Source organism: Pseudorasbora parva, chromosome 21 (genome assembly GCF_024679245.1).
Source record: "Pseudorasbora parva isolate DD20220531a chromosome 21, ASM2467924v1, whole genome shotgun sequence".
Lineage (NCBI taxonomy): Eukaryota > Metazoa > Chordata > Actinopteri > Cypriniformes > Gobionidae > Pseudorasbora > Pseudorasbora parva.
Genome location: NC_090192.1, coordinates 5774452 through 5789361, shown reverse-complemented (window position 1 = coordinate 5789361; position 14910 = coordinate 5774452). Strand labels below are relative to the sequence as shown.

The following is a 14910-nucleotide window of genomic DNA, read 5'->3' as shown; positions in this document are numbered from 1 at the left end:
TTTTGTTCCCTAAGGAACAAAATTGTACCTCCACTGTACACTGTAAAAAAAAAGTCCGTAAAAATAGGGCACAATTTACTGTATAAATATGAAGGAACTTTCCATATTGGTTTTTTACAGGTGCTTTACCTGTATTTTGAATTACACATTGCATTGCAGTTTGTGTTTTAAGGGTTAACGGAAATTTCTGTAAAATTACTGGATAATGTACTGGCAGATAATCACCAGTACATTTTCCGTTTTTATTTTTTACAGTGTACCTTTTTTTTTCTGAGTGCACAGTGATCAGACAGCCCCAAAGCTGCCAGTGGGACGGAGTGATATGCATCTTTTATTGTTGTATAACAGTAGTCCAGTATATAACTGATGTTTGGTGGGACATGTAACGTGCTGTCTGTATTTTGGCAGTTCACAGGAGAGATTTGCTTTGTTAAAATCTTCAAGAATGATTAAAAGAGAGCCTGGGTACCTTTGTTTCTGTTATATATATATATATATATATATATATATATATATATATATATATATATATATATATATATATATATATATATATATATATATATTATACGAGATACAACAAGATATATATTTATATATATATATATATATATATATATATATATATATATATATATATATAAATATATATATATATATATATATATATATATATATATATATATATATATATATATATATATATATATATATATATATATATAAATCCGTTAATTCATACTGTAATTGTAGAGTAAATGCAGCTAAATGATAATAATAAATGTAGTAATTTCTATCAAAACTTATTTTTACAATACCAAATCTGTTGAGTCTTAAACATCTGCATGAGTATATATGGTAAACAAATAAATAAATATGTAAGTAATTTAAAGATATTCTATCAACATGTTACTAACTTTGCCTTGCTTTTGTGTTACAGTGCAGCACCAAACTATACAGGCAAAATAAACACAAGCCCACAAGTTCATCTGATCTAAATAAGTGACAAGGCACTGCAAAGGCTAAACTGGTCAGGCTGAAAGGGACTGGGTTGGGATCTAATAATGGAATTACAAGACGAGTTGGGGTAAAGTGAGCCGTTTACCTTAACTTTGTGATTCTCTGTCTGACCTTCCTTGCACAAAAGCATAAGATAAGATGGTGTTACAAATTGCATTCAATATTTATTTATTTTCATAACAGATCACACGATAAGCTTAATTTGACAGCTTTATCTTGCTATATTGGTGACAGTGTCAGTCCAAGACCACTGTCCTGCATATGGTGCAGACCTGTGTCGATTTAAGTATTTAAGAATATGACGATTGATGAAGAAGGTGAACTCTTTTGACATGTGGTATCACACATTAAATAATGCACAAAAAAGAGAAGATTTCAAAACCCTGAAATTACACTTTGAAAATTAAAGCCAGAGATCCAGAGTATTAATTGCCATCTGCCATTGCCAAAGATGAATTTGATTTTCAGCGGTATATTTTGGGATATATTTTATAAACTTTTTAAATATGTATGTCATCTTTAATGTTAAATTCTTAAATTTAGTCAGCTAAATTAAAATCATATGCCACTGTAGGCTGTTACTTAGTTAATCAGTATCAACGAAAGTCATCTTTATACAGAAGTGGCACAGAAGCTGCATCTGAAGATGTTGCTCAGAGAGCAGTAAATGCATTAACACTGCAATATTGCATTATATAATGAGATTCATGTTTTAAAGGTGCACTATGCAACTTTCCATCCACTAGAGGGCGCCTATTCAAAACAAATGCGTAGTTTGATGACGCAAAGTTTGAGCGCAGCATCTTCGTCTTCACCTCACAGCTGGTGGAAAATAGGACTCGGGCAGAAATCATGTTCATGGATATGGTTATTAATGTTACTGTAGTGTGAAGCAGAGCAGGACAGAGTGATGTGGAGCTGAGCGCGGCCACTGGAGAGAGTGTTACACAAATACCCGCCTCGCGAGCACTGGGGCTTTTATTATGACGGGACGGGACTCATTCGCTGGGCGCCTGCAGTATTTACGTTCTTCCGGTCATGATTATGAGGTAATGCAGCTCTGATTATCATATTAGATACATTTAAGTGTGTTGAAAAGGATTTAATGACGTTACTCCGTGCGTTCACTTGTTCACACTGCTAAGAGTAAAGCGCTTCTGCTAAATAAAACCTGAAACCGAGGGTAGAGCAGATATGACGCAATTGACAGGCGACTTCCTCAGACGCTATGCTGAAACGTTCCGGTTCTTAGTTAAAATAGCAATTTTCCCACAATTTACAAATTGTTGGAAACATTTGGGATATTGTAGGTACTCAACTGAACAAAATATGTAACACTGGCCTAGTGGTTTTTGGATATTTTACTGCAAAAATACTACATAGTGCACCTTTAAACAACAAATTGACTACAGAAATATGAAATTAATGACAATAAGAAACAATACTTTGATTATGAAAGAAACCAGTAGGAGGCAGCAAGTCATTAACAGTGTACTTTGTTTGGGCCTGGCCCGCTTGGACGAGGTGGGCCAGCTGTGTGCAACTGTCATCATTATGGCAGCAAACACCAAATGATTACTACTTGGATACATTTTTCAATTAAATCAAGTATATTTATGTTTATGACAGTCCTGGTACTCACCATCAAAGTCAGCTACATTTAGTGCAATGTGAGTGCAGGCCAGCGGGGGAGAGGGGAAATTAGAACAGCCTTATCTGTACCACTTTGACTTTGCTCACTGTTTCAGACGTGGAAAATATTGGTAAAAAAACATACATTTACATACAAACTGACCAGCAAACGCAACTTTCAGATGCCATCTTTTCCCCCTAGCTCAACTGTCACTGAATGGAAAGCACAGGATTGTGGGATACCAAAGGCAACGAAGGATACATTTATGCTGCCTTCAAAACTCGATAAGATAAAGGAATCTCAGGAGACAGGAAGTGAAGCAAACATTAGATTGGGACGTTGCCTGATGCCTTCCTGCCTTCAAACGTGTCCTCCGAAGGAAGCATTTTCCAGGTTTTGGATGCAGCCTCAGACTCGTTTGCTAACCTGAAGAGCCAATCAGGGTTCTTTCTCTCACCCGACGTCCGGACGCTTATTCTACATGTTGAATCGGCCCAAAGGTGTCCAACTAAAGCCAACGCTGCTGAACACCAGAAAAACTAAGTTGGCCAATGCTCAAAACCAGCCAGACATTGCCTGAGGGTCGATCATCAGCTTGGTGTGTCCCTGGCTTTACATGTTTGGATTTATAATTTTTATTTTATTTTTTTAATCCATGTGAATTTGACTTTATTTGAGTCCGTATCCATAAAAGTACATTTACTTATGCTTAAATATGAAGATTGAATAAATAATACAGCATACATCTCTTTAATATTTCTTTCCCTAATAAAATTAATACTTAGTGTGTTTTATCTGATGTGTAAAAGAAACCCAAACTACCTTCTTCTTTTGTTTTTATTGGTAGTTGGCAAACAACTTTCGGGTGCATTACCGCCACCCACTGATCTGGAGTGTGAACTAATGCTGTCTGGGGGTGGAGTATAATGGCTGCCGTCATCAGACACCTGAACCAAATGGGCCTTAATCTCACCTGGTACCACTTGTCTCAATTAAATCATTGCCGCCTGTCCATATCACATTTCAGGACTTTAAAAGCATTTGAGAATAAAGCTTTCATACACAGTGGTGTTCCAACAGGGTTCTGCAGATTTAATACAGGCACCAAGTTTGGGCTTTTGATCAGACGACGCAGCCAAGTGAAATATTTAAGGATTGGTCAAGTGTCATTATTTAAATTGACTAAAATGGTAAGCTAGTCCATTCACAAAAATGTTGTCTATAAACACCATCATGTCTGTGTAATGCTTACGTTATTGTTTTATCCTGGCAAATAATTTATGGTTGCTTAATCTGTTAAACTGAAAATAACGTACTAGAACTGAGTGTTTGCACTTCTTGTATTGTGTTTAGATGAATGCTTTCGTGGCCTGCCTTACAGCTTGCCTGTGGCTGGGGGTGAGCACTGACCCAACCTCTGAGCGTAAGTGCTTGTTTGTCATTTGGTTGCATTGTCTCTTCTCTGATTACTGTCACTGTGTTTGTTTCAATCATTTAATGTCCATTTTCATGTGCCCTTTTTTTTGTTAGCGTGGTGCTATAACAGGCCATCCTGTAGTAAGTCCCCCCCCCCCCATACTTTAACCTTTATGAAACCATAACAGATGTAGTGTAAAATGTAAGTTACAACAAAGATAGTCAATGCAGTCCTTTTAATGTGTGACTTTCTCATCTCAGGTGATGTCACTTGGCCCACAATTGCAAGTAAAGACTGTAATGGCACTCAACAGTCTCCAATAGACATTGTAATCGCCAATGTCCAACCTGACGCTAATCTGACCTCTTTCAAATTCACTGGCTACGATGACCAAACTGTCTTGACTGAGATTAAAAACACTGGCACGACAAGTGAGTAGATCTTGTAATTCTGTGCAAGATGCACTTTTTTTTTTTTAAATGTGAGAACCAACTTTCCCAGTGTTTGTTACCAACACAATTGAATGGAACTTGAAGGCCATACTTGGCTAATGATGCTTTTAAGAAATTCGCCCCAGAGTAGTGGAAAAACTACTAAAGCTGTTAAGTTGACTTTTTTTTTTTTTTTTCTTTTTTTTTTTTTTTTTAAAGAACGTGTCCTGCATTAGATGTGAGCACAATGGTCAAGCAAGCCCTGTAGAGCTTATTACAAATGAAACCCAATTGAATAGCTGCACTGTGGAATGGTGTCTTGTTCTGTGAACTATTCACACTGTGCATTTTAGCAGGAAAACACTATAGGTGTGGTTCAGTGTAGTGAAATGCCTACAGACTTCTAAAAAGTAAATGAAAAGACGCTTAATGCATGCTACAAATCAGACGATGCACTGTTCAAATGTGTCCGTCTAGGTTTTTTTTTTTTTGTTGTTTTTTTTTAAAGTAGAGCAGTAAAATGGAAAACCGTATTAAATGGGCCCCTTAGTTCACAATGTTTTGTTTGTTATTCCTGTTAAAAAAAATGAGTTACTGGACCAAGGAACGCACAAGTTCTAGAGAAGCATTTGACTTGAGTGCCTTTTTCTACAACATGGTGCAAGGCTCTGCAAAAGATGTGAGCTGCAAGCACAGTGGTTAAACGTTTGTGTTGAAAAACAATGGAAAAGTAGAACAGTGGAATTGAGAACTCGTTCTGTGTTCATGGCCACTTACTGAATGTTTTAATGGGAAACGTCTCAAAAGAATCTTGCCATGTTCTTTTTGTCTTGGTTGTACTCTTCAGTTGACATTCGTCTTGATCACACGAGAGTGAATGTGGAAGGAGGTGATCTGCCAGGCTTGTTTGTCAGTAGACAGATTCATTTCCACTGGGGTAACAGCAGTGCCTTCCCTGGATCTGAGCACACGGTGGATGGCAAACGATACCCAATGGAGGTATGAGGATTGTAATTTAATGAGTCTTATATTTTTATTACTTGTCTTCTATAAGGTCTTGTGTTTCAGTTGCATGTCGTAAATGAGGCTGTGCGTGATGGCAGTATGTCTGGTAATCCAGCGTTGGCGGTTCTTGGTGTCTTCATTGAGGTACGTTGCCTTTTTTCTCATATTTAGAGAAACTCTTAATTTAACTATTTTAATTATGCCACCCGCAGGCCTCTAATGACACTGGGAAACCAACTAGCTGGAAGCGCTTAACGTCTTATCTTAAGAAAATCACCAATGCAGGTTTGGTCATGATCTTTGAGTATGAGGAAAGGGCTTGTGTAAAATGTTAATGTTCATAAAGGTTTAATTTTTATCTAAGGTGATAAAGCGCTCATTTCCCACAATATCTCCATGGACGATCTGCTTTCTGGAGTGGACAGGACAAAATATTACCGTTATCTCGGCTCTTTGACCACACCAAACTGCACCGAAGGGGTGTTGTGGACTATCTTTAAAGAGCCTGTCAAAGTCAGCCAGGATTTGGTAAGTCTTGACTAAATTTAAGTCTTGTCTTGATTTGCACTGTTTCCATCCCTTTAACTAATTTTCTCCTCCATTTCACATCACCTCATATCTCAGTCTGAACGCTGTTCAAAGATTCAGGCTGTTTCTCAATATGCATTCTTGTCTGTACTTGTATTCTTGAGGACTTGTGAAATGACGTCATTCATCGCTGCCCAAGTACTGTCCCAATTCAAAGTTCACATCTAGCCAAGCAGGCTACAGTTCAAATCCCTGGATATTTCCTTGAGCCGCCCCTTTTATCGCTGATGCATCGAGAGGAGACTTGTGGCCTTTAGACAGACTTGTATCCAAGACTGCATCTTGCACTGACCAGCAAAGCGTCCATACAGATAAACCCAGTGTCATTTAAAAATACCACTGTCAATGTGTCACAATGTAGTTAAGACTTAAATCGTGATTAATTACAAGGCTTTTTGTTTTTCTTAGTTAGTTGCAATAAAAGTGGATGTTAGCTAATTGTTCAGATGACATTCATAGTTTCAAACCATAGCATCCGACTCCAAATGACACTCCACACCAGCGCGACTGACTGGCGAACATTCTCAAAACCTTGGGTTCCTCTGCGCTGTGGCGAGGCACAATGTGTTTGCATAAAGTTGATAATTCTGGGAATAACTGCAACTACAGATTTTGAACGGATGGTGAAAGAGGGAAAAACTACAGACTGCAGCTTTAAGGAGATCACTTTGTCATGCACGCACCTCTTCAAGTCTTTGTAGAGCTTCTTTATTCAGAAATTTATAACTACATGGAAGCGAGTACTGTGAAAAAGCAGTAACCAGGTTTTTCTTCCTTCTTTTTTTCCCCTCTCGGGTGGAAGTGCAGCTTATGTTGGAAATCTCATGGGTTTAAACTTTTTAATCCTTAATTTGAGTTTCAATTATTGCTTGTAATTTCTCATCCTTTGCTTCTCTAGCTTGACCTCTTCACTACAACTGTGTACATCAACCAGACCAACTCTCCTCTAATGACCAACACTTTCCGAGGTGTTCAGCCCATCAATGGCAGGGTTGTGAGGTCCCAGGTAGCAGGTACCAGTAGATCTACTGGCCCTCTCACACTGACATCAACTGCTAAACCGACTACACTGACAGCGACTGCAAAGTTAACTACACCAAAATCAGCCGTGAAACCAACTACATTGACCTCAAAACCAACTACAACGACATCAACTGCAAAACCTACAACACCAACTTCCCCAAAATCAAATGCAGCAAAACCAACTACACCACATTCAAATGCTACAAACCTATCACAGGCTCTCATGTGCCCACTTCTAAGTCTCGCCCTCCTGTTCTGCATCCTACCTTTCTTCTAAAACTGGTCCGCAAAATAAATGAGGCTTTGAACTGATGGCTTTAGTCCTGATTGTATAATCTATTTAAAAAATGTTTACAGATGTAAAAAAAATTGCACATTTGTTAGCCATATCAAGTAATGTACAGTTTTATCCGGTTAAGTGTGTAGTTATTGTCAATGTTTAAAAGCTGTGGAAAGCTTTCAGTGTATCAGTTAACTTCCTTGCTCTCCCCTTTTTCTTGCACCGGTTTCATTTGGAAGTGGCGGTCTCTGAGCTCTAAGGGTCTTAAACCTTTTGGTTGCAGTGACGTTTTCTAGGTGTTTTGATTTGGTGCACAGTTCTGAAAAACATTTGCTCTACATGTTTGGACTTTTAGTATAAATGCACTTATTTTAATATTTGACTTCAGTGTCTGCTTTGCCATTTGAAACTGAACAGTACATGTAGACAACAAGCTGAGAGTGAAGAACACTGATTTAAACATTTAGCTTTGGGGGGAAAAACAATCCTTTTTTTCCTCCCTAGTAAATGTGTAACTGTATCTGATTTGTTTTGCCTTCCCCACACCTGGTTTTGTATGTTTTCACTGTAAAGATTGTCTTTGTTTGTAGAACACACCAGCTGTTTTTGTTCCCCACTCCCTCATACAAGGGTGTCATTGTCTAATGTGACTCAATGCTTCAGTGCATTTTTTTTTTTTTCCATGTTGATTTAATGCTTGCTGTTTTTAATTCAACTTATCATGAAAATAATTAAAGTTACTAAATCTATCAAATTAAGTTTCAGTCATTTAATTTTACCTTCAGCTATATGTTTGGCTAAATTCTACATCAGTATTGCAATTTTTGCATTTACAAGATGTCTGTCCAGACAACCTGATCTCTAGACTAAAACGAGGCCATTTGGGCAGCCAGAAAACATTTAAGATGTTTTGCCATAGTCCGGGATTTTGCTTGCAAGATGGAACAATCTTGCATTTTGGCTAGAAGTGCGTTACTCATACCCAGGCTCTATCGGGTCTATGGTTAACTGAGACATGATTGCTGGAATCCTAGCATAGCAGGACCCCCCCCCCCCCCCCCCTTTCTGCTTCGACTCTCATCTACCTTATTTTACTTTGTCTCAGTTTTTAAATGTAAATTGAGCCGGTGGTTAAGATGAGGTGTATGCTGTCCTTGCAACTGCGTCACTTTGAAGAAGCTAGACAGCTAGCTAACAAATACACATGAAGCAGTTTATCCTTTTCAGAATGTTTACTTATGTGATCCTTTTTCTTTTGTAAAACTGAAATACAATAAACAAGAAATTAAATTACAACGTGTACATTAATGAGTTGGATATAATATAAACATGTGCGCTACAATCTGCACGTGAGTACCGTTATACATATGCGTACATGTAATAGAAAACTTCCCGACACAAACTTATTTTCAATAGGAAATATTAGCTATGTACCTACATAACACTTTAAAAGATCTTAACAAATAGCAAATAAACTTACAGGCATATCTTTCTCCAAGGTGAAGACTGTTATGCTGTATTGAAATCGCTGCTGCAAGTTGAACCGCTGCCGAACCACTAAATCAACACTGCGACTGCGTATGTGCAGAAAATAACAAACTGCAACATCGAAAATGTCCACTAGGTGGAGCTCATACACCATGACCAGATAATAGGCAGAACACTCCTCGCCTGGTATACATTGTTATACCATTAATAGTTTTGCCCAATCACATTTTGTATGTTTACCAATTTATCAAGTTATTTCTCACACGACAGAAGAACAATTACACTTGAGATTGGTCTAAGATATACTTTAGCAGTCCCCTGTTTAATTATTTTCACTTCGACTTTGCGAATTTTCCCATCAGCACTTGGAATTGCCTTTGTAACAAGTCCCATTGGCCATTCGTTGCGTTTTACTTGAGAGTCCTTCAACAACACAACATCTCCTTCTTGTACATTTGGTTTCTCGTCCATCCATTTCCTTCGAGTCTGAAGTGTGGGCAAGTATTCTTGTTTCCAAAATGTATCTGCAAGATTCTGAACTTGCTTCCATTGACTCTTGTACATATCCTTTATGCTGAACTCTCCAGGAGGTGCTGATACTGTGCAAGCCTTTTGAGTTAACAACATCGCTGGAGTAAGAATCTCTGTTTTTTCACAGTCTGTTGAAATAGGAACCAAGGGTCGTGCATTCATTATAGCTGCTACTTCCGCCATCAATGTGGTAAGAACCTCATTTGTAAGTCGAGTGTTTGTTAACAGCATTGCGTCTAGAATGCGCCTGGCTATTCCTATCATTCGTTCCCACACTCCTCCCATATGAGATGAATGGGGTGCATTGAATGCCCAGGTACATCCATTATCCAGAAGGTAATTCTGGATCTCAGGATCATCTGAGTTGATTCTGAGTTCCTTACAAGCTCCTATGAAGTTTGTGCCTCTGTCTGACCTGAATTGCTTGACAGGGCCACGCAGACACAGAAACCTTCTCAAAGCATTTATGAAGCTTGAAGAGGACATGGATTCAAGTATCTCCAGGTGGACTGCCCTTGTACATAAACAAGTGAACATGACTGCCCACCTCTTACTTTCGGCACTGCCTCCCCGAGTGCGTCGTGACACCACATTCCAGGGTCCGAAAACATCAAGTCCCACGTATGTGAATGGAGGGGCTACGATTAGTCTGTCTTTGGGAAGATCTGACATTTTCTGCACTTGTAGCAGTCCTCTGAGTTTTTTACAGATGATACACTCGTTGATGATATTAGAGACAAGTTTTTTAGCTCTGATGATCCATAAGCCAGCTGTACGCAGTGCGCCTTCCGTAAAGTGACGACCTTGGTGGACTACCTTTTGATGGTAGTGTTTGACCAAGAGAGTGCTTATGTGATGATTAGCTGGAATGATCAGAGGGTGTTTCTCACCTTTTGTAATGTTTGCATTTGACAAGCGTCCACCCACTCTAATCAGTCCTTCTTCATCAAGAATGGGACTCAGATTCTTAATAGTACTTTGATTAGAGATCTTTTCGCCATTGTTCAAAGACTTCAACTCTTCCTGGAAGATCTCCTGTTGGACACATTTGATTATAGTTGTTTCTGCGCGTGCAAAATTCACTGTACGATCCATTTTGCAGCAATGCCAGCCTGTACATGAATCTTTTTGTGTGCTACTGGAGTATGTTTTAGCAATGTGAGTAAGAATAGCCACTCCTCTCACAAGAGATTTCCAACTGGAAAATCTACTGAATCTGTGGGACCCCAGCTGACATTTATTCACCTTCGTGGCCAAGGTGGTTATTTCAGGCCTGATTTCACTGTCAGATTCTGGATCAATTAGACTGAAATGTTCAGCTTGTTCACTTACATGAGTTTGCCGCAGAAACGCTGGACCTGAGAGCCAGTTTGTGTTTTGTAGTTCAGCCACTGAAACTGGTCTTGTAGCATTGTCTGCTGGATTCTGACTAGTAGCAATGTGATGCCACTGCTCTGGGTTGGTCGATTTTCGGATTCGTACAACCCTGTTAGCCACATAAACATAGAATCTTCTAGAAGCATTGTTAATGTATCCCAGTACAATTTTGCTATCAGTGTAGTATTTCACTGAATGTAGACCAATGTCCATTTCACTTGTTATCAATTCTGCAAGTTCAACTGCTAAAACGGCTGCACATAACTCCAGGCGTGGCACTGTATGGGCAGGTTTTGGAGCCAGCTTTGATTTGCCCATAATAAAGCCTACATGACACTGGCCATTATCCTCTACAATCTTGAGGTATGCTACAGCAGCTATTGCCATAGTAGAAGCATCAGAAAACACACATACCTCTTTCTGGACAGTAGAAGTCAGTGACACTGGTACGTAAGGTCTGCGAACACTAAGTGTTTCAAGGTGAAGTAAATCATCAGTCCACACTCTCCACTGAACTTCTCTGTCTTCTGAGAGTGGCATGTCCCAATCACATTGGTCCACCGAAAGTTCTCGCACTAATGCCTTTCCTTGTATGGTTATAGGGGCTGCAAATCCTAGAGGATCATACAGACTGTTCACAGTTGCTAAGATACCTCTTCGTGTGAACGGCTTCACTTCTTTTGACACTTGAAATGTGAAACTGTCTGACTGTAAATTCCAACTTACTCCTAGACTGCGCTGGAGAGGTAAAGGGTCAACACCTAGTACTAGATCCTTCAGGTCGTTAGCTCTGTCATTTGCAGGAAATGCCTCCATAACTGAACTTCTGTTAGATGCTAATTTATGCAGTCTGAGGTTTGATTCTGCTAACATCTCTCTAGTTCTCTGCAAGAGACTGACTGCTTCATCTTCAGAAGCCACTGAGGCGAGTCCATCATCCACATAGAAGTTTCTCACGACAAACTGTTTTGAATCTTCTCCATACTCTTTCTCACCTTGATCAGCTGTTCGTTTTAGACCGTAGATAGCAATTGCTGGAGATGGACTGTTTCCGAAAACGTGCACTTTCATTCTGAACTCCACAATTTCCTTGCTGGTGTCATTATCTTTGTACCATAAAAATCTTAAGTAGTTTCGGTGGTCCTCTCTAACTACAAAAGAATAAAACATCTGTTGTATATCAACTGTAATCGCCACTTGTTCTTTGCGAAAACGCAGTAACACACCCAAAAGTGTGTTATTCAGATCAGGGCCACTAAGCAGTACATCATTCAATGAGACGCCTTGATACTGGGCACTTGAATCAAAGACCACTCTGATTTGCCCTGGCTTTTGGGGATGGTAAACACCAAAGGTTGGTAGATACCAACACTCCTCACCTTGGTTTAATGGAGGTGCTGGTTCTGCTTGATCATTGTCGAAAATCTTTTGCATGAAATTAACAAAGTGATTTTTCATCTCGGCATTCTTCAGAAAGGAGCGTTGTAAAGAAAGGAGACGTTTTCGTGCCAGCTCTCTGTTATTTGGTAATCTACGATGGGGTGAACGAAATGGCAGTGGTGCAACCCAGTGGTTTGTATCATCAACATACATTTCCTTTTCCATTATTTGAAGGAATTCACCATCTTCGATAGACAGAGCAGGTTTGTCATCATTAGGAGTTCTGGCGAACACATTATCATCTAAACTCTCAGTTTTACGCGTGGGAGTGCCTAGATAACACAGTGAATGCGTATAATCTTCTTGCTTAGGAGTACTGAAAGTCTCTTTTACCTTCATGTAGTTTGTGCAAGGGTTGAACAGGGATGGTCGTCCATTTGGTAGCACATTTGTTTTGAAAGTGTTCACATTAGTCGGCTTATGAGCTCCCCCTAAGCAGACTTCTCCGACGATAACCCAACCTAAATCTAATCTCTGGGCATAAGGCATGTTAAGAGGTCCATTGATTTGCTCACGTGCTTTATGGACACTCAAGATATCTCTTCCCAACAGCAGAAGGATAGGTGCATTAGGATCATGTTCTGGAATCTTATCGGCTACCGATTTCAGATGAGGGAAGTACTGTGTGACATCAGGTGTTGGAATTTCAGATCGGTCATCAGGCATCATATCACATTCAATGAGTGACGGAAGTTCTACCTGAGTTTTCCCATCGATGGATTGAATTGTAAAGCCAGATGCTCTGCGTCCTTTTTTCTCCATAGTTCCTGAGCATGTTTTTAGGGTATATGAAAATGATTCCCCTGTGATGCCGAAAACATCAAAAAACTTTGATTTGGCTAATGATCGATTGCTTTGATCATCCAGTACTGCATACATCCTCACAACATTTTCAGGTTTGTTACAAGGATATACTGTCACCAAGCAGATTTTCGAACATGACCTGGGCTTTGTCATGGTGCCACAGATTTCTGTACACTTGGACACAATTTCTGTTGAAGTAAACTCTTCTTTCTCCCCGCCATGCTGGCTCTCTCCCCCATGCTGTTCTGTAAGCCAGGGAGATGGACCTGGATGTAGTGCTGTGGTGTGCGTCTCACTGTTGCATTCTTTGCACTTTATGTTGACTTTACAATCTTTGGCAAAATGCTGCGTAGATAAACAACATCTAAAACAAACGTTGTTTTCTTTCAGGTACTTTTTGCGCTCATCTATGTGTCTACTTCTAAACTCACGACACTTTGTTAATGGATGAGGTTTATTGTGGATTGGACACTGACTGTCTGGTTCAATCAATTTCCTTTCAGGGTTTTTCCTTTGAAAGGGTGTATGCACAGTTGACACGTCAGTCTTTCTGACTGATACAGATGATCGGTTACCGTACTTTGCTGCAGACGGCTCTGTTTTTGCTGAAATTTGGTTACTGCTCGTTGAGAATGAAAAACTTGGATCGTTCTTGATCTTTGCTTGATTAACAATGAATCTGGTGAAGAAACTGAATGGTGGAAAGGAAACACTGTAATCTTCTTTGTACTTGGAGCCTTGTGCAATCCATTTATCTTGCAAACTGTACGGCAGCTTTTCGATGATTGATTTAACTCCACGAGCAGTGTCTAGATAAGCCAGTCCTGGTAAATGTCCTCCTGACTTTGCTGCATCCATTTCTAACAAAAGGTCTCCAAGTTCTCTCAACTTGACATTGTCTTTAATAGAGATTTTAGGAAAATTCTCCAGTCTCCTTAGCAGAGCATCCTCAATAACTTCAGTGCTACCATAGCATTCCTCTATTCTCTGCCATGCCATCTTAACACCTTGTGCTGCATTATGGACATGTACTGACCTGATTCTTTTGACCTGTTGTGATGATTCTGGCCCGAGCCACTTTACGAGCAGGTCTAACTCCTCTCTGTCGGTTACATTGAGGTCTCTTATCACACTCCGGAATGATGTCTTCCATGCCCAATAATTTTCTGGGCAGTCATCGAATGTCACCAACCCCGTACTCACTAACTCTCGTCGTATCAGATGTTTCGTTAGGTCAGTGGTCTCCAAAGGTCTCATTGGATAGTCTCTGCAAGAGGATTCACGAGAGTTTGCATAGCATGTGGGATGCTGTGGAGCAATGTAGCCTCCACGGTCTCTTATGCTTACTTTTGGTGTTGAGACATCGACTGTGGTACTCTGGGGGAGAGGAACAAACCTAGGAGCTGTTGTAGTGAACTGTGGATGTGTAGAATCTGGAAACTGTTGTGATGCATGAGACATAGATTGCATGTGAACCTGTTCCAACTTGTCTTCAGTCAGAGAATGATTTGCCACATAGTCACTGGTTCTTTGTGCTGAATCTTGAATAGCTAATTCTGAGAAATCCTGCAGCGGATCCTCCGGTTCGACTGCAGCTTCATAAACTGCTGCTTCGGCTGAGGCTGCAACTGCTGCCCTTTGTTTTTGTAGCACATGCAAATTAGCTTCTAATTCTGCTTTGCGTCTTGCTGCTTCCGCTTCCAATTCTGCTTTCTCTTTCATCATTTTTGCCTCTTTTTCAGCATAAGACACCTCTGCGCGTGCCGCTTCGGCTTTTGCTCTAGCACGAATAGCTGCTGAACTGGCAGATGATCTACTCGAGCGTGAGGAATATCTGGAGCCGGATACTTGAGATTGCCTCTCTGAAGCTTGC

At 39.8% G+C, this 14910-nt stretch overlaps 1 protein-coding gene across 1 annotated transcript; it reads left to right on the top strand.

Moving 5' to 3' along the window:
• The first annotated feature begins 3707 nt into the window (after nt 1-3707).
• LOC137056037 (carbonic anhydrase 4-like) lies at nt 3708-8151 on the top strand. The gene is made up of 9 exons (XM_067429987.1): nt 3708-3843; nt 4007-4076; nt 4184-4210; nt 4331-4501; nt 5349-5500; nt 5570-5650; nt 5719-5791; nt 5871-6034; nt 6993-8151. The coding sequence occupies exons 1-9, from the start codon at nt 3841-3843 to the stop codon at nt 7392-7394; spliced, it is 1143 nt and encodes a 380-aa protein (XP_067286088.1). The 5' UTR covers nt 3708-3840; the 3' UTR covers nt 7395-8151.
• Nucleotides 8152-14910: the final 6759 nt, after the last annotated feature.